The sequence below is a fragment of the Notolepis coatsorum genome (genome assembly GCF_963971535.1).
Source record: "Notolepis coatsorum genome assembly, chromosome: 2".
In the NCBI taxonomy this organism is placed as follows: Eukaryota; Metazoa; Chordata; class Actinopteri; order Aulopiformes; family Paralepididae; genus Notolepis; species Notolepis coatsorum.
This window is the reverse complement of record NC_140166.1, coordinates 56642015-56661890: the sequence shown is the minus strand read 5'-3', so window position 1 is coordinate 56661890 and position 19876 is coordinate 56642015. Positions and strand designations below refer to the sequence as shown.

Genomic DNA, 19876 nt, shown 5'->3' with positions numbered 1-19876 from the left:
GGGGGAGAGAGAGAGGGGGGAGGGAGAGAGGGGGGAGAGAGAGAGAGAGAGAGAGGGGGGGAGAGAGAAAGAGAGGGGGGAGAGAGAGAGGGGGGAGGGTGAGGGGGAGAGAGAGGGGGGGAGGGAGAGAGAGTGAGAGAAAAAAAGAGAGAGAGAGAGGGGGGAGAGAGAGAGGGGAGAGAGAGAGAGTGAGAGAGAAAAGAGAGAGAAAGAGAGAGAGAGAGAGAGAGGGGGGGGGGAGAGAGAGACAGAGAGAGGGGGGGAGAGAGAGAACGACATTAATAATAAAAGATAATAATAATAACAGTTTTGACATGTTGACGGCACAGGGACTGAACGTAGAGACTGCTGTGATGGGAACAGAAGAGAGAGAGTTGCGTCAGTCTGACCGGCAACACTGGATTAAAGGTGTTACGCAACTCTGCTGGGAGAAGAGAATAAATCCAGATGAGATTAGGATCACAATCCTCCACTGCTCTCTGTCTGTCCATCTCTCTGTCTGTCAGGCCTTCGTCATCAAAACACCACTCCTCATTATTCCTATACCTGACATTGGTCAAAGATTACACTGCTCTAGCTTGGCAAGAACAACTACACAATTACTTCAAATTGACATCAATGAAATCATTGTTTCAAAGATATATTGGTGCAACTGACACACAAAGCGGTCTAGTTAGGGCTGGAGATATCACCTAGATATCATATCACCTGAGATATCACCTAGATATCATATCACCTGAGATATCACCTAGATATCATATCACCTGAGATATCACCTAGATATCATATCACCTGAGATATCACCTAGATATCATATCACCTGGAGATATCACCTAGATCTCATATCACCTAGATATCATATCACCTGGAGATATCACCTAAATATCATATCACCTGAGATATCACCTAGATATCATATCAGCTGAGATATCACCTAGATATCATATCACCTGAGATATCACCTAGATATCATATCACCTGAGATATCACCTAGATATCATATCACCTAGATATCACCTAGAGATATCACCTAAATATCATATCACCTGAGATATCACCTAAATATCATATCACCTGAGATATCACCTAGATATCATATCACCTGAGATATCACCTAAATATCATATCACCTGGAGATATCACCTAGATATCATATCACCTGGAGATATCACCTAAATATCATATCACCTGAGATATCACCTAAATATCATATCACCTGAGATATCACCTAGATATCATATCACCTGAGATATCACCTAAATATCATATCACCTGAGATATCACCTAGATATCATATCACCTAGATATCACCTAAATATCATATCACCTAAATATGATATCACCTAAATATCATATCACCTGAGATATCACCTAAATATCATATCACCTGAGATATCACCTAAATATTATATCACCTGGAGATATCACCTAAATATCATATCACCTGAGATATCACCTAAATATTATATCACCTGGAGATATCACCTAAATATCATATCACCTAAATATCATATCACCTGGAGATATCACCTAAATATCATATCACCTAAATATCATATCACCTAAATATCATATCACCTGGAGATATCACCTAAATATCATATCACCTAAATATCATATCACATAAATATCATATCACCTGGAGATATCACCTAAATATCATATCACCTGAGATATCACCTAGATATTATATCACCTGGAGATATCACCTAAATATCATATCACCTAAATATCATATCACCTGGAGATATCACCTAAATATCATATCACCTAAATATCATATCACCTGGAGATATCACCTAAATATCATATCACCTAAATATCATATCACCTAAATATCATATCACCTAAATATCATATCACCTGGAGATATCACCTAAATATCATATCACCTAAATATGATATCACCTGGAGATATCACCTAAATATCATATCACCTAAATATGATTACACCTAAATATCATATCACCTAAATATCATATCACCTGGAGATATCACCTAAATATCATGTCACCTGGAGATATCACCTAAATATCATGTCACCTGGAGATATCACCTAAATATCATGTTACCTGGGAGATATGAAATATCAGCTCATCCTGTCCATCAGGAGCAGTTGTGGGTTCAGTGTCTGGCTGTGAATGAATGTATGAGGGAGCTCCACAAATCATGTTAAACCCAGATTCGGCACAAACAAGGGACTAAACACGTTTCGCAATTATGCCACATCAATGTGAAACGCCCTACCCACAGCTGTAAAGGAATGTGAATCCCTACCCACATTCAAAACCGCTCTTAAAGAGCACCTACGGGAGGCTGCAATTAGAAACTGGCCACCGTAAATGTCCAACCCCCACCCCCTCCTAATAGACAGTCTCCTCCCCATCATATGTATATATTTTCTGTTAGGATCTCTGGGTAACAGTACTGTATATTTGCATATCATATATGTCACAATTGTAACAGGATACCTGTATGTCATGTATGTCCCTATGTCATAAATGTCATGATGTCATGTATGTTGTGTATGTCATAAATGTCTTGATGAATTAAAAATGGGGGACCCTGATGTAAACAAGACGAAAGTCTTTCTCTGGTCTGCATCCCTTTAACAATTGTGTGTATTGAGCCGTACTGTATTGTACCCATTCTGCAATCTGTTAAATAAAGTTTTCATTCATTCATGATTGTAATAAATATAGGAGGTCAAAGAGAACTTAGTGCAAATCAAATTTTTTTTATAATGATTTTGCTTGGAAATGTCTTGATAAGAATGTTTGATCAATACTGGATGTTGTGTGGGTTAGAGTCACACTGTACAACAGTGTACACAGCTACAGACAGTACAGTAGGCCCTGCAGGATGAAAGGTAGGAACCTTCACGCTTTTATGCTACAGCCACCTACAGTCTGGAGAATGTACTGCAGCGTTTGAGTTCTGGCTGTGAGCACATGTTACATGTAAATCCACTGCATAAAAACTACCTTCTAAGAGACAAAGTCAGGAGAATCAAGCCTATTGTAGCCTGCGTAATTAGCCTAGAGCCATTCCCACTGTCTAGAAGAATGTAATGTCTATTAAGTGTAAACATATACTCTTTAAAGGGATTGATTGATTGATTGATTGATTGATTGATTGATTGATTGATTGATTGATTGATTGGTTGATTGATTGAAAACTGTATTAACAGATTGCAGAATGGGTACAATACAGTACAGCTCAATACACACAATTGTTAAGGGGATGCAGACCAGAGAAATACTTTCATCTTGTTTACATCAGGGTCCCCCATTTTCAATTCATAATGATTCGGCTAAAGGGGAGATGGTCTGTATATTAAACATCTACTCTTTAAAGGGGAGATGGTCTGTATATTAAACATCTACTCTTTAAAGGGGAGATGGTCTGTATATTAATAAACATCTACTCTTTAAAGGGGAGATGGTCTGTATATTAATAAACATCTACTCTTTAAAGGGGAGATGGTCTATATAGTGTAAATTACTTCCTCCAGTCTGTGTAGCCTGTTTATTAAAAGGGCAGGTCACCCAAAATGCTATCCATCCATCTAGTGTCTGTGTGATTTGTCTAGTTTTGTTGATATCTGCCGAGTGTCTTTTTTATATTTTATAATATTTGATTGTAGTATTCCTTCTTCTGTACTCTCATAATGGAAGTCAGTTTATTCTTATACAGCTTATATTTTTCTTCACTTTTACTGGTTCTCAATTGTAAATATTCTTGTAAAGTACGTTGTTCTGGTTGCACGCCCTTTGCATAGTTTTAGTCATCCATGGCTTTCCTTTATATTTATCCTTCACTCAGCACTTTCTAATGGGGCATGTAGCTCTGGCTTGTCATTTGCGTCCGTCCGCACTATGAGGCTACGCTGAATTACAGGTCATCTCTCAGTGTTGTGCGTGGGCTGAATGAACAACATCCGGCCCTTTGCGCAAGTTATATTTTGGGAAGCTGGGTGAACTTGGGAGTTTTGAATTAAGTTCTGACGCAAAAAAAAGTTTGGCACGTGCGTTCCGTTAGTGGTTAAAGTAGCGTTGTATTCGTTCGGTACACAGCGCATACTGAACCAAAGGCCCTGTACTGAAACGGTTCGGTAGGGATACGTGTACCGTTACACCCCTACTCGTGATACTACTTCAAAGCTATTACTGTGTTTTCCTTCAAACTAATCTGTTGGTGGAGGTCAGTTTCTGTTACAGTAATTGCAGAGTTGATTCACGGGCTGTGTGATGGAGAAACTCTGTGTAGGAGTGTGGCTCCCAAAAGCATAGCGGATTGATTAATCACCTCCAGCTGACTCTGAAGCTGAAGGTTCTTCCAACACCTGGAACATCCTCCAGCTGACTCTGAAGCTGAAGGTTCTTCCAACACCTGGAACGTCCTCCGACTGACTCTGAAGCTGAAGGTTCTTCCAACACCTGGAACGCCCTCCGACTGACTCTGAAGCTGAAGGTTCTTCCAACACCTGGAACGTCCTCCGACTGACTCTGAGGCTGAAGGTTCTTCCAACACCTGGAACGTCCTCCAGCTGACTCTGAAGCTGAAGGTTCTTCCAACACCTGGAACGTTCTCCGACTGACTCTGAAGCTGAAGGTTCTTCCAACACCTGGAACGCCCTCCGACTGACTCTGAAGCTTCTTCCAATACCTGGAACGTCCTCCGGCTGACTCTGAAGCTGAAGGTTCTTCCAACACCTGGAACGCCCTCCAGCTGACTCTGAAGCTGAAGGTTCTTCCAACACCTGGAACGTCCTCCGACTGACTCTGAAGCTGAAGGTTCTTCCAACACCTGGAACGTCCTCCGACTGACTCTGAAGCTGAAGCTTCTTCCAACACATTGATTGATTGATTGATTTTTATTGTGGAGTAAAAGACAGCATCCAAGGGATAAAAACATGAGAAAGTGCAAGCACTTATTTCCATCATGGTCCCTGATTTTGGACATGGACAGACATCATAAAACATAGAGCATCATAATAAAACATACTAAAACAGAGCATCATAATAAAAACATAGAGCATCATAATAAAACATAGAGCATCATAATAAAACATAGAGCATCATAATAAAACAAAGATCATCATAATAAAAAACAGAATAAAACATAATAGCAACCCCATACAAAAAAAGCACTTCCTACCCTCTCCTTCCTATGGCTATTCTATACTTCACTGGCTAGCCATTTCTTTGTGGCACGTCTAAAACTTCCCCCCTCTTCGATGCTTTTCAGGGCCACTGGAAGCTTGTTCCACTCCAGTGCTGCAGAATATAAAAATGTATTTGTGCCCATTAGGGAGTTAAATCTTGGCAGAATAAAATCCGTACTGCTCCTTCTAGTGGAGTATGAATGATTGTCACGGAATCGATTAAAATAATTAGATAGATATTTCGGACCTGTATTTTGAACTATCTTGTGTGTGAGACCTAATTTGATGTGAATTACCCTTTTATTGACCGGAAGCCAGTTTAGTTGCCTAAAGAAAGTTGGCCCTAGGTGAGTGCGTGGAGGTAGTTTAAGGACTACTGCGGCATGGTCATGCTGGACCTACAAAAGGCCTTTGACACGGTCAATCACTCCATTCTGATTGACAAGCTAAAAGCAATTGGTTTTGATAGTCTATCAGTGAGCTGGATGCAATCCTACCTTGAGGGGAGGGAACAGATGGTGGAGGTAAACGGTACCCTATCCCCCCCCCTCACAGTGAGCTGTGGTGTTCCACAAGGAAGCATACTAGGACCGCTACTGTTCCTAATTTATGCAAATGACATGTCGTCAGCTTGTGACTGCAACTTGTTCCTGTTTGCGGACGACTCAGCCCTGCTGGTCTCTGACAAGAACAAGTTACAGGTTGAAAAAACCCTCAGCTCGGAACTAGGCAGAATCTGCATATGGCTCGCTGATAACAAACTATCATTACACATGGGCAAAACAGAGTCCATTCTCTTCGGTTCAAATAACAAACTCAGCAAGACCGACGGCTTCTCAGTTACAGTGGGTGACAATATTGTCACAAGGAAAGATGAAATTACCTACCTGGGTTCCATCCTAGAGGCTAATCTCTCCTGTGACAAAATGGCATCCAATGTAATAAAAAAAGTCAACCAACGAACTCGATTCTTGTACCGGATCTCCTCTCTGGTAAACAAGAACACCCTGAAGACTCTGGCAGGAGCACTCATTCAGGGGTACTACGACTATGCTTGCACCTCATGGTACCAAAGCACCTCAAAGGCGCTAAAAACAAAATTACAAACATCTCAAAACAAACTGGTCAGACTACTGCTTGACCTTACTCCTAGAACCCACCTCACCCCTGCCCACTTTGACAACCTAGGATGGCTTAGAGTAGACGACAGAGTACAACAACTTGCAATGGGCCTGGTCTACAAGATACACTACACGACCAAGGTACCCATGTACATGTCAAAATACTTCCCAAAGGTCAGTGAATACCACGATCACAACACCAGAGGGAGCTCCACAAATCATGTTAAACCCAGATTCGGCTCAAATAAGGGACTAAACACGTTTCGCAATTATGCCACATCAATGTGGAACGCCCTACCCAAAGCTGTAAAGGAATGTGGATCACTACCCACTTTCAAAACCTCTCTCAAGGGACACCTACGGGAGACTGCAATTCAACACTGGCCCCTGTAAATATCCTAACCCAACCCCCTCCAATGTACAGTCATTTACCTAGTATGGTTTTGTCAATAGTTCAATGTACAATTGTGTTTGTTTGTACAGTGTCTCCTCCCCCCCCCCCTCAATGTACAGTGTTACTTGTTTATACAGTGTGCCCCCCGGCCCCCCCCCCCCCCCCAACCACCTCCAATGTAAATTACCCAGTATGGTTGTCAATATCCCAATGTACCCAACGCCCCCCACCCAACCTCCTCCAATGTACAGTTTCTACGTCAAATGTATATACTCCCTTTTCTTGACTCCTTCTGTATCACAAACAGTACTGTATTTGCAAATCTGGTATGTCATAAATGTATAGATGTAGCAGTACTGACTATCTGTATGTCATGTATGTCATATATGTCTATATGAATTGAAAATGGGGGACCCTGATGGAAACAAGACAAACGTCTTTCTCAGGTCTGCATCCCCTTAACAATTGTATGTATTGAGCCGTACTGTATTGTACCCATTCTGCAATCTGTTAAATAAAGTTTTCATTCATTCATTCATACTCTAATTAATTTGTTTTGAGCTGTCTGAAGTTTATTTTTCAGGACCTGTGGAGCGCCACTGAACCAGGAGGTGGCAGCATAGTCAAAGTGACTCTGTACTAATGCGCCCGCTAGCATTTTAAGCGTTGCCTGGTCCAGTAGTTTCCCTTGTCTAGCTAGGAATTTCGTTTTCTGGCAGATTTTAGTGTGGGCTTTTTTAGCCATGGCCTCTCCTGTAAGGTGTTTGTCCAGTATGCAGCCTAGATATACAACAGAATCCTTGTTTGTTATTTGCTTCTCACCTACTCTTACCTTCATTTCAATATCTTTACCAAGCCGTTTCTTTGATCCAAACAGGATGGCCTCTGTTTTTCCTAGATGAAGAGATAGTTTGTTATCTGACAGCCATGTCTGCACATTTGATAGCTCCTCACTAAGGGTCCTCTCCACTACTGCCAAGTCCTTATGGGAGACCAGAATAGCTGAGTCATCCGCATAAAGAAAAAGGTCTGATGAACAGGCATTCTTCATATCATTTATGTAAATGAGAAAGAAGAGCGGCCCCAGGACACTCCCTTGAGGCACCCCGCAGGTGATCGCCTTGGCTGAGGAGTAGGTCCCGTTTACATCTACCATCTGAGACCTGCCTGATAGATATGAGGTGACCCAGTTCAACGCTGACCAACTAAACCCAATCGCCTTCAATTTAAATAAAAGGACACTATGGTCAACCGTATCAAAGGCCTTTTGTAGGTCCAACATGATCATTCCACAGAATTTCTTTGCATCAATCTCCTTTCTGATGCAGTCAGTCAAATACACCAGACAAGTCTCAGTGGAATGAGATTGTCTAAAGCCTGACTGATGCTCAAATAGGATATTGTTACTCACTAAATATGTATTGATCTGTTCATGAATGATTTTTTCCATGACTTTTGATAGTATACTTAAAATGCTAATTGGTCTATAGTTACCCTTGTCTGACTTATTACCTTTCTTATAGAGTGGGATTACTCTAGCACTCTTTAGATCGGCTGGTACCTTCCCATGCTCAATGGAGAGATTGATTAGGTGGGTAATAGCAGGTGTGATGCTCTCTGCTGCGTCGTTAAGAAACCTAGCAGGCATCTGATCTAATCCTGTCACTTTACTGGAATTAAGTTGATTTAGCCTCTTGAGGACTGCGCTCTCTGTCACTTTACTAAAAGAAAAGGAGTCCTCTTGCAGCTCTAGTTGTGAGTAATACTCATTAACCTGTGCTTCTCCGAAACGCCCTGAATGCTGTGGGAGATCTTTTACCAGATTACTTGCCACTGATGTAAAGTACGTGTTCAGCCCCTCCGCCACCTCTTTTTTGTCTGAGGTCAATTTACCCTCGTGGTTCAAACTAAGGCTGCTAGGTTTGGTTTTTAGCCTTTTGCTGTAGCCTAGATCCTTTAATGATTTCCACAATTTACTGGGGTTGTTCCTGTATTCGACTATCTTTTCAGAAAAGTGGGATTTTTTGGCTGTCATAATCTCCCTGTTCGCTTCACTTCTTAGTTTCTTAAACTCTTGGTAGTCTGAATTATCCCTTGATTTCTTAAATTTTGAAAAACTTAGATTTCTTAAATGTATCAGTTTTAAAATGTCATCAGTAACCCAGGGCTCTGTTCTACGCTTGATCCTTACCACTTTGCTTGGTGCTAGTTTCTCCACTACATTTAGAAAAATAGATTTAAAACATATCCAGGCGTTATCAATATTATTACATTTCAGTACAGTTGCCCAATCTACATTATTAAAACACTCGATGAGAGCAGCTTTGCTGTAGTTTTTCAGAGACCTAATTTTCACTGTATTGTGACACTTAAATATATTTCTCTGTATCTTCCTAGTCACAAAGATCATGGAATGGTCACTGATAGTATATTCCACTACTCCACTTTTGCTTATCCTGGTCCTATCCGATACCAAAACCAGATCAATAATGGTTTGGGAGGTGTGTGTAACACGAGTAGGTTCCTTAATCATCTGATGAAGATCAAACAATCTACAAAAGGTATCACAAGCTTTGAAAATAGTAGAGTCCTTCTTGAGAAAGTCAGTGTTTAAATCCCCAAGGACAATAATCTCTGCTGTGGTAAAGTCATCACAATTAGAGCAGGTCTCTCCCAATAAATCATAAAAATCACTCTGATTTGGGGGACGATAGCACACCCCAACGAGGATTGGTTTGCTTTTGGGGAGAGAAATAGCCAACCAGACTGCCTCTATTTGATCATTATTTAAATCATCTCTAACATTAAAATCAATATCTGACCTCACAAAAATACAGACACCACCGCCATTTCTATTTCTATCTTTCCTTATCACCGTGAAATTCTCTATTTCAATTTCAGCATCTGGTACAGAATCATCTAGCCATGTTTCACTACAGCAGATTATTGAAAGATTATTCTTACTAGCAAGCAGTCGAAGTTCGTGGAGTTTGGGGAGGAGACTCCTAGTGTTTACGTGTATCAGGTGTAATCCTCTGGAATCAAAGACAGAATCCAGATTACCTGCGTCCTTTATAGTTCCATTTTCAATGGTACAGATTGATGAGATTGACATGGAACGCCCTCCAGCTGACTCTGAAGCTGAAGGTTCTTCCAACACCTGGAACGTCCTCCGACTGACTCTGAAGCTGAAGGTTCTTCCAACACCTGGAACGTCCTCCAGCTGACTCTGAAGCTGAAGGTTCTTCCAACACCTGGAACGTCCTCCGACTGACTCTGAAGCTGAAGCTTCTTCCAACACCTGGAACGTCCTCCAGCTGACTCTGAAGCTGAAGGTTCTTCCAACACCTGGAACGTCCTCCGACTGACTCTGAAGCTGAAGGTTCTTCCAACACCTGGAACGTCCTCCGACTGACTCTGAAGCTGAAGGTTCTTCCAACACCTGGAACGCCCTCCAGCTGACTCTGAAGCTGAAGGTTCTTCCAACACCTGGAACGCCCTCCGACTGACTCTGAAGCTGAAGGTTCTTCCAACACCTGGAACGTCCTCCGACTGACTCTGAAGCTGAAGGTTCTTCCAACACCTGGAACGTCCTCCGACTGACTCTGAAGCTGAAGGTTCTTTCTTCTCTCGCTGCGTTTAGAAATATGATCTCCGACCACTGTGTCAACTTGTAACTGTCTTAGCTTATTGTTTATTCTTATTTATTGTGCCGATATGTATGAAATTGTAGATAAACTGCGTCTTGATTTGTAGCCCATTGTGTCTGTAAATGAGGGTGACCTCAGTGTCTCACAAGTTGAAATGAAAAATGTTCCCCATAACATTTCAGAATACCACATCCATACAGACTAAACCTAAATAACATTTCAGAATACCAAATCCATACAGACTAAACCTAAATAACATTTCAGAATACCACATCCATACAGACTAAACCTAAATAACATTTCAGAATACCAAATCCATACAGACTAAACCTAAATAACATTTCAGAATACCAAATCCATACAAAGACTAAACCTAAATAACATTTCAGAATACCAAATCCATACAAAGACTAAACCTAAATAACATTTCAGAATACCAAATCCATACAAAGACTAAACCTAAATAACATTTTAGACTGACATAACATGTCCCCTTTAATGCAAGTATCTCATCATCATGTCTCTGAATTACAGATCATTTTCTTCAAGAAAGCCAAACTACAAAACACGTTTTGGAAGTACAGTACCCCTTACAAAAACACTTAACGGTAGTTATGATGGTAATTTGAGTTTTTACCATAGTATCGCCACGGTAAAAGTCATGTATCGCCACGGTAACACTCCTGCATTTTAAAGGGTAAGTTCAAAATGTTTGACCCCTAGGCCTGTCACCTACTCGTCACCAGTGATGGTGTCGCTCAGTAGGGTTCTTCCTCAATACAATCCATGCTGTTCTTCATCCTCCTCCACCCCCCCCCCCTCAGAAGTCTCAAAAAAGTTGCTCATATTTTTATATTCAGATTTAATTATATTGCCTATATTTATGTATTTTTACTATTATCCTGCCCATACCTGTACCCCCCCCCCCCCCCCATGCTGTTATGACACCTGAATTTCTCCAATGGGATCAATAAAGGAATATCTTATTTTAAACACGCATGAGATTACAAACCCCCTTGCATTTAGTCAAATCAGCAAATTGTACTTTACATTACAAAACTAAATGTAATGTATTCTGCCTTCGAAAAGTCCTTCCAGTGGCTTGATTGCCAAAGCCGGCGCCATTATCTATATCCTGTAGCTTAGCTACCATTTGTAATAATATCCACAAGTGTAATACTCACCCACTACCATCTGACACTGTGACTGTTATTCTGTATAGTGTACAGTATTGTAACATTGTTTTATTGTATAGTATTTTATGTTTCTTTTATTACTTGTGTGATTTTATATTTGCTTCCACTACTGCACCTTAAGTTTGAGTCGCTAATCTCGTTGTATGCAAATATAACGACAATAAAGTATATTCTATTCTAACTAACTTGGCCAAGGAGGTCATTCTCGCCTCCATACAAAATTCAAGGCCCTTCTATTGCCGTTTCTCCTGATTCACCACTGCCATAGACTTACACTGCATCTCTGATTCACCACTGCCATAGACGTACACTGCATCTCTGATTCACCACTGCCATAGACTTACACTGTATCTCTGATTCACCACTGCCATAGACTTACACTGCATCTCTGATTCACCACTGTATCTCTGATTCACCACTGCCATAGACTTACACTGCATCTCTGATTCACCACTGCCATAGACTTACACTGCATCTCTGATTCACCACTGCCATAGACTTACACTGCATCTCTGATTCACCACTGCCATAGACTTACACTGTATCTCTGATTCACCACTGCCATAGACTTACATTGCATCTCTGAAAATGTATTATAATCTAGTGAGAGAGAAAATATAATGAATGAATAAAAAATAAAAACAATGAATTAACATAATTTCTTTGTATAAAAAAATAAATGTGGATAAATAGGGGAGTGTATTTCAAAGTGGTGGTTTGAGTGAGTCGTGCAGGGCTATGGCAGGGCTCCGTCAGACCCATCAGTGTGTCGGGATTCGGGAGGGGGCGGAGGGCTCAGGCTGCGTTCACACTGCAGGCCTTAGTGCTCAATTCTGATTCATTGCTCAGATCAGATTTTATTTTGTTTGGCTGTGTTCACATTATTATTATTTTGTTTGGCTGTTCACATTATTATTATTATTATTTGTTTTTACTGTGGCCAATATCAGATTCCAATGTGAACTGGTCACATGCTCCTGAACTGACCCACACCATACACAAATGAACAATAACAATGATGGACGTAAACATGGAGGACACTGAAGTCACAGTTTATGGTTTAAGTTACAAGTTGAATGCAGTGGAGGCTAATTAAAACAAAATCAGACCTGTATTTCATTGTATACCCCACATTTCATTGTATACTTGTATGCCGTGACAAATAAATCTCTTGACTTGACTTGTATCTGCAGATTCAGGACCACATGATGAAAGTGGCCCAAATCAGAATTGAAAAGATCAGATTCCATGTGATTTGTGCCGTTAACGCAAAAGATATCTGATTTGTGCCACTTCTGCCTGCAGTATGAAAGTAGGCAGATAGGCCTAAAGCAGGCCTGTAGGCTACCGGTTAAAAACACAAGCCACGGCGACAGACATTCTATGACGCCTGTGGCACATTTCAAGCCTCCTCCTCCCAGTCCTCTTTATAAAAACACAATGTTGGAGAACAGTCTCTGAAAAGCAACACACATGGGGGGGGGGGGGGGGGGGGGATTAAGCTGCTGGTAGACATAAAAAAAATGTTATTACAAAATGTAAAGCCCATCTAAATTACAATCTCATCCCAAGTGAATCTCACTATTATGAAGTTATTACCGATCTTGGCAGAATCATAGGCCAACAGTATAGGCCGCTAGCGGCTAGCCTACTTGGGACACTACCGACCACCCAACAGGTGGTCTTAACTGGGCGATTAGCTCTAGTATGGAACCATTAGCTCTAGTGTGGGACCATTAGCTCTAGTGTGGGACCATTAGCTCTAGTGTGGAACCATTAGCTCTAGTGTGGGACCATTAGCTCTAGTAGTGTGGGACCATTAGCTCTAGTGTGGGACCATTAGCTCTAGTGTGGGACCATTAGCTGCCCATCAGCTAAAATAGCCAGTAGATTCGATCTCAACTAACTTTTACACAAAATAAAACTCATCGCTCATTTCAGCCAATAGAAAACAGTCAGGTCGTTGCTAATCCTTGTTTTCAAAAGTCCTTGTGGCGTCTTCTCAAAGGAAAGAGTCTTTATACACAAACCGGTCATTATCATTGTGTGGCTGTTGTTGTTTTTATTCCTGAATAATATCTTTTTCCTAGCATTAATATTAACCGGTCATTATCCTCCTGTTGTTTATTTACCTGTTATCATCATCATATCTTCTACCTAACGTTAATATTAACCGGTCTTTATCCTTGTGTTGTTGTTGTTTGTTCATATCTCCTAACTTACAATATCAACGGGTTATTGGCCTTGTGTTGTTGTTGTTTATGTTCACATCTTCTAACGTCAATATATTATGAACCGGTCGTTATCCTCGTGTTGTTGTTGTTGTTTATGTTCACATCTTCACAGGTTAACCCTTTCACTGCCACACAACAGCCGGTTAACCCTTTCACTGCAGCACGACAGAAGGTTAACCCTTTCACTGCCACACGACAGAAGGTTAACCCTTTCACTGCCACACGACAGAAGGTTAACCCTTTCACTGCCACACGAGTCGACAGGAGGTTAACCCGATGACCGTCGGTTGTGTGATAGTAAAGGGTTAACCTTCTGTCGTGTGGCAGTGAAAGGGTTAACATTAACCGGTCTTTATATCCTCGTGTTGTTGTTCATGTTAATCATATCTTCTTCCTCACGTTAAAATTGAACCCCAGCGCGGCGCCGGCGGAGAGCAGTCGGTCCCGCTCGCGCACCTCCTCCTGCAGCTTGGCCTCGGTCACACGCAGCGAGCGCACGGTCGCCTTCATCTCCTTCATCTTCACCTCCATCAGCGCAATGATGTCGCGCTGCTCGTTCAGCTTCCGCAGCAGCTCCGCGGACGTGGTGCCGGTGGTCAGCGAGTACGAGTGGTCGAGCGGGCTGCTCGTGACACCGAGCTGATACTGAATGGTGCGCGTGTCACGGTCACCGGGCCCGGGGCTGCCCCCCGTGATTTCAACGGTGTGGTGCGTGTGGAGGTGGTCGAACTGAACCACGTGGAGCCCCGCCCCCGCGTCACCGCTACTCGAATGTTCCGGGTCTGTGGCCCCGGTGGAGCTCGAGACCGCCGCGCCGGCGCTGTAGCAGGTCCGCTCCTGCTGCTGCGCGCCACCGGGCAGGCTCGCGGTGCCGATGTACTCGCCGTTCTGGTCGATCTGCTGCACCACCGTGTGGTGGCTGCTGTTGTTGCTCGTCTCGGCCACCCGCTCCCCAGTGGCCGTGGACACGACGTTCGTGATGACAATGGTGGTGGTGGCGCCGCCGGTGGGAGAGGCGGGCGCGGCGGCGGGAGGGGGAACCGTCGTGGTCGTCGCGAGCCCCACCTTCCGCCCCCTGCCGCGACCCCTGCGACTCTTGCGCTCGTTCACGCCGCGCAGCGGGAAGAGGGTGGGCACGCGCGTGTTGTAGGTCTTCCTGCCGCCGCTGAAGTGCACGCTGCAGACGCGGTGCCCCGTGGTGGGCTGGAAGGTGCTGAAGCAGCCGCTCACGCCGGCGCGCGAGATGTTCTTCAGCCACAGCTCGCGCTGCGCGGGGTCCTTGGGGAAGGTGTAGAAGCGCAGCTCGCGGTCCCGGTGCGAGTTGTTGTAGCAGCCGGGGACACAGCAGGTGAACCCGGGCATCGTTGTTGTTTTTTACCGTCCCGTTTTCCGACACAATCCTTTTTATTATTGTGATTAAAGGAGATGATTTTTATTTATTTTTTTGTGTTTCTTTTCTTCTCCTCTGCGTTGTTGTCAAAGCTCCGTGGGGCCTGCTGCCCGCGCGAGCGGAACTACACGTCCCACAATGCTTCTTACGACATCCTGTTTGTTTTTCTCCACGGGAAAAAAGACGACAACTCGATGGTACGGCGGTGCGTGAATCCAGTCGGGGTTGTTATTATCGCCGCGAAGCTTGTGAATTCGTTGTAGTATGGCGTTGTTTTTGAGGTTATTCTCCTTTTTTAGTTTGATAATCTACCGGTCGTCTGACTACTACTCGTCGTCTCCGCGGTGGGTTTCTCTAGTTCCACAGGCAGAGCTCCGAGCGGAACTACATGTCCCATCCGTCATTCTTAACACTTCCGGTTTGTTTTCAAGAGGGAAAGGGGACTAGCGCCCCTGCTGGTTCCGTTCAGCACTGTCCTAGCAGGAGCTAACGGAGATAGATGATGAATGAAAACTTTATAGATTGCAGAATGGGTACAAATTAATACAGTGTAATATTCATGATTTGAATATATCATTTACTGTAATATTCATGCTTTGAATATATCATTTATGACAGGCGCTGTAAAGGAATGTGAATCACTACCCACCTTCAAAAACACTCTCAAAAAACACCTACGTGAGACTGCAATTCGAAACTGGCCCCTACAAATGTCCTAACCTAGTTGTACAGTAAATGACCAAGTAAGGCTTTGTCAATATTCCAATGTACAGTGTAAAATGTGTGTGTGTCCCCTTCCCAACCCCCCCCCACCCCCCCCCCACCTCCAATGTACAGCCCTCACCCAACCCACCCAACCCCACCCCACCCAACCAACCTCCTCCAATGTACAGTTTCTATGCCAAATGTATATACACTCCTTTTCTGGACACTTTTGTATCACAAACAGTACTGTATTTGCAAATCTGATATGTCATAAATGTATAGATGTAGCAGTACTGTCTATCTGTATGTCATGTATGTCATATATGTTATGATGAATTGAAAATGGGGGACCCTGATGTAAACAAGACGAAAGTCTTTCTCTGGTCTGCATCCCCTTAACAATTGTATGTATTGAGCTGTACTGTACTGTACCCATTCTGCAATCTGTTAATAAACTTTTCAATCAATCAATCAATTATGTATACCTGACAAGGGGTCCTGACAGTCAGTTGGCTGCCAGCCGTGGATGGAGTTACACTCATGCTTAACGAATGCTTACCTTTGAATAAATATCTAAATGCACAAAAAAAAGGGGTGGTGAAATGTAACAAAATATTAATGTATGCTGAAATGATGACTTACTATATATGTTGAATCTATGACCTACTTACCTTGCTTAATTGTCGATATATTCCCATTTTGTTAGCAAGCTAATTCTACAAATAAGAACTGCATATGGTAAGAGTGTTGAGACACACGACCAAATAAGCCATGAACACATACCTTATTCACAGCTGAAGTATTCAAATATTAAAGCAGACTTTCCAGAATAAGAGGGCACACAATACGAACTGTAATACCTTGATACATGAATCTTTATGTTTAACATATTAATCTTACCTGTTTACATTGCCTGGTCCTGACACAGGTAACGCACTTGTTATTGTTTACAAAGAAACTCTTACAGAGTATTGCACAACCTTTCTTTATTTCAATTTTGTTCATAGCTTATAAAGCTTTCTTTAAAAGAAGGAGGATGTAATATTCATGCTTTGAATATATCATTTACTGTAATATTCATGCTTTGAATATATCATTTACGACAGGCGCGCCAGGCGCACCTTCCTATTATGTATACCTGACAAGGGGTCCTGACAGTCAGTTAGCTGCCAGCCGTGGATGGAGTTACACTCATGATTAACGAATGCTTACCTTTGAATAAATATCTAAATGCAATCTCCTCGTCCTGAAGATTATTCTATATAAATCGAATACGACATACAGTACGGCTCTATACACACAATTATTAAGGGGATGAAGACCAGAGAAAGACTTTCGTCTTGTTTACATCAGGGTCCCCTATTTTCAATTCATCATAACATTTATGACATACATGACATACAGATATACAGTACTATTGCCCATACCTGTACCTGCTGCTATGACACCTGGATTTCCCCCAAGGACTCAATAAAGGAATATCTTATAAATAATTATAATTCTACGATGACAACACTGACGTTTACCCAGCAACAGCTTGCCTACCTGGACTGAAGAATATAGTTTTATCTTTTTGTCAAATTGTACGTTTTTTTTGTTGATTCTTCATTGAGGGTTTATCCTTATCATTAGGGCACAGGTATCTCAGCCTCTGATCAGCAGGTGGTTTTGCACATTGTGGTTTTAGAGAAAAGCATTGCACAATCTCAGCCACTACAAGTTATAAAGTAAATTATATAGTATCCGCTAGGGGTGTAAAGGTACACGTGTCCGTACCGAACCGAACCGTTTCAGTGTGTACCGTACCGTACCGAATGGCTGTGTAGTGTACCGAACGAATACCACTAGGTATGTTAACCACTAACGACCGCCCACCGGGGGCTGTTTTTTTCACAATCTAATATAATTATTATTATTATTATTATTTTTTTTTTTTACAAGTCGATTATTAATTTCAATATAGAATATTCGTTGACAGCCCTACAAGTACAATTAGTTACTGCACACTACATCACTCCTGAGTGGAACATGGAAAGCCAAACTTTCCCCCACTGTACCGAAAACCCGTACCGAACCTTGACTTCAAAACCGAGGTACGTAGCGAACCGTGGTTTTTGTGTACCGTTACACCCACTATCCGTCCTTGATAAAAGAAAACACTGTGCTGCCGGTTTATAGATCTGTCAAAAGGCATCAACACAGTTGACCTCGCTCTTCGGTTGCAAAGATTACATATTGTTGGCTTTGACCCAAATGCTTGCAGTTGGGTCAAAACATTTATAAAATCGGGGATTGCCCAGTTAGAGTTTCCACCTCTTACGAAAGGTGTCCCGCAGGGATCAGTCCTGGGCCCTGTCTTATGTATATTAATAATATTGTCTCATCTTTGAGTGATTGCCAAGTTCATCTTCATGAGGATGACACTATTGTATCACAGATTCTGTGAAACACTCTTTTGATGCTTTGCAGGATGCGCTTATTAGTCTCAAACTGGTACTTAATGCTAGTAAGGCAAAATATATGTTGTTTACAATGACTTGCATATATCTACTGTGAGTGGGTCTGGCATTGAGAGAGTCTCAGAATAGAAATACCTCTGTATTTGGCTTGATGAAAAGTTTACATTTAAATATCATGTAGGCGTTCTTGCGAATAAGTTGCAACAAAATATTGGCTTCTTATATAAGTATGGTATGGTATGGTATGGTTTTTATTCTTCATCCCGAGGGGAAACATGGTTTGCCACCAGAGCAAATGTAACGGAGGTACCGTGAGTATATCCACAGTCACGATGGACTTCAAGTGTTGTGAAGTGACTGTGGACGTTAGCGGTACTGCAAGTTAAACTCACTCCCCCATCAAAAAAAGGCATGCAGACACCTTACCAAGAAGTGAATTCACCTCTTGGTATAGTGGTCTGTGATGTCACCCGCGGCGCGGGAGACCGGGGTTCGAGACTCACTCGGGGCAATCCCTTAATGGGTCGAACTGAAACACAACGCAGTGATGGCAATACGAGACCGGCTACACAAATACAAATATACAAACAAGAAACAATAACATACAGTACAAGTTACATAACACAGTAAAAAGAAGAGAGCCTCTCAACACGGAGCTAGTGGTGTTCATTAAAGAATTTAACCGCAGACTAGAGCCAGCTTCTCTTATCATATTATGATATGATTATATGATATATATATATATATAAAAAGCAGTCATGATTAGCAGAAAGAGAGTCGTTGAAGCAGTTTTCATGTCTGTATTGGACTACGGATGAAGTTTACAGAGTGGCTTCCACTCTTAAGCCCTTAGAGTCAATATATCATTCAGCAATTAGATGAATGAATGAATGAATGAAAACTTTATTTAACAGATTGCAGAATGGGTACAATACAGTACGGCTCAATACATACAATTGTTAAGGGGATGCAGACCTGAGAAAGACGTTTGTCTTGTTTCCATCAGGGTCCCCCATTTTCAATTCATATAGACATATATGACATACATGACATACAGATAGTCAGTACTGCTACATCTATACATTTATGACATACCAGATTTGCAAATACAGTACTGTTTGTGATACAGAAGGAGTCAAGAAAAGGGAGTATATACATTTGACGTAGAAACTGTACATTGGAGGTTGGGTGGGGGGGGTTGGGTACATTGGGATATTGACAACCATACTGGGTAATTTACATTGGAGGTGGTTGGGGGGGGGGGGGGGGGGCGGGGGGCATACTGTATAAACAAGTAACACTGTACATTGAGGGGGGGGGGGGAGGAGACACTGTACAAACAAACACAATTGTACATTGAACTATTGACAAAACCATACTAGGTAAATGACTGTACATTGGAGGGGGTTGGAATGATTGGGTTAGGATATTTACAGGGGCCAGTGTTGAATTGCAGTCTCCCGTAGGTGTCCCTTGAGAGAGGTTTTGAAAGTGGGTAGTGATCCACATTCCTTTACAGCTTTAGGTAGGGCGTTCCACATTGATGTGGCATAATTGCGA

General features: G+C 42.2%; 1 protein-coding gene across 1 annotated transcript; it reads right to left on the bottom strand.

Annotated features, from left to right (window-relative positions):
- Window positions 1-12564: 12564 nt before the first annotated feature.
- Window positions 12565-15525, bottom strand: thap11 (THAP domain containing 11). Its single transcript, XM_084307580.1, has one exon. It carries the CDS (start codon window positions 15122-15124, stop codon window positions 14144-14146), a length of 981 nt encoding a protein of 326 aa, XP_084163706.1. The 5' UTR covers window positions 15125-15525; the 3' UTR covers window positions 12565-14143.
- Between the last annotated feature and the right edge of the window lie 4351 nt (window positions 15526-19876).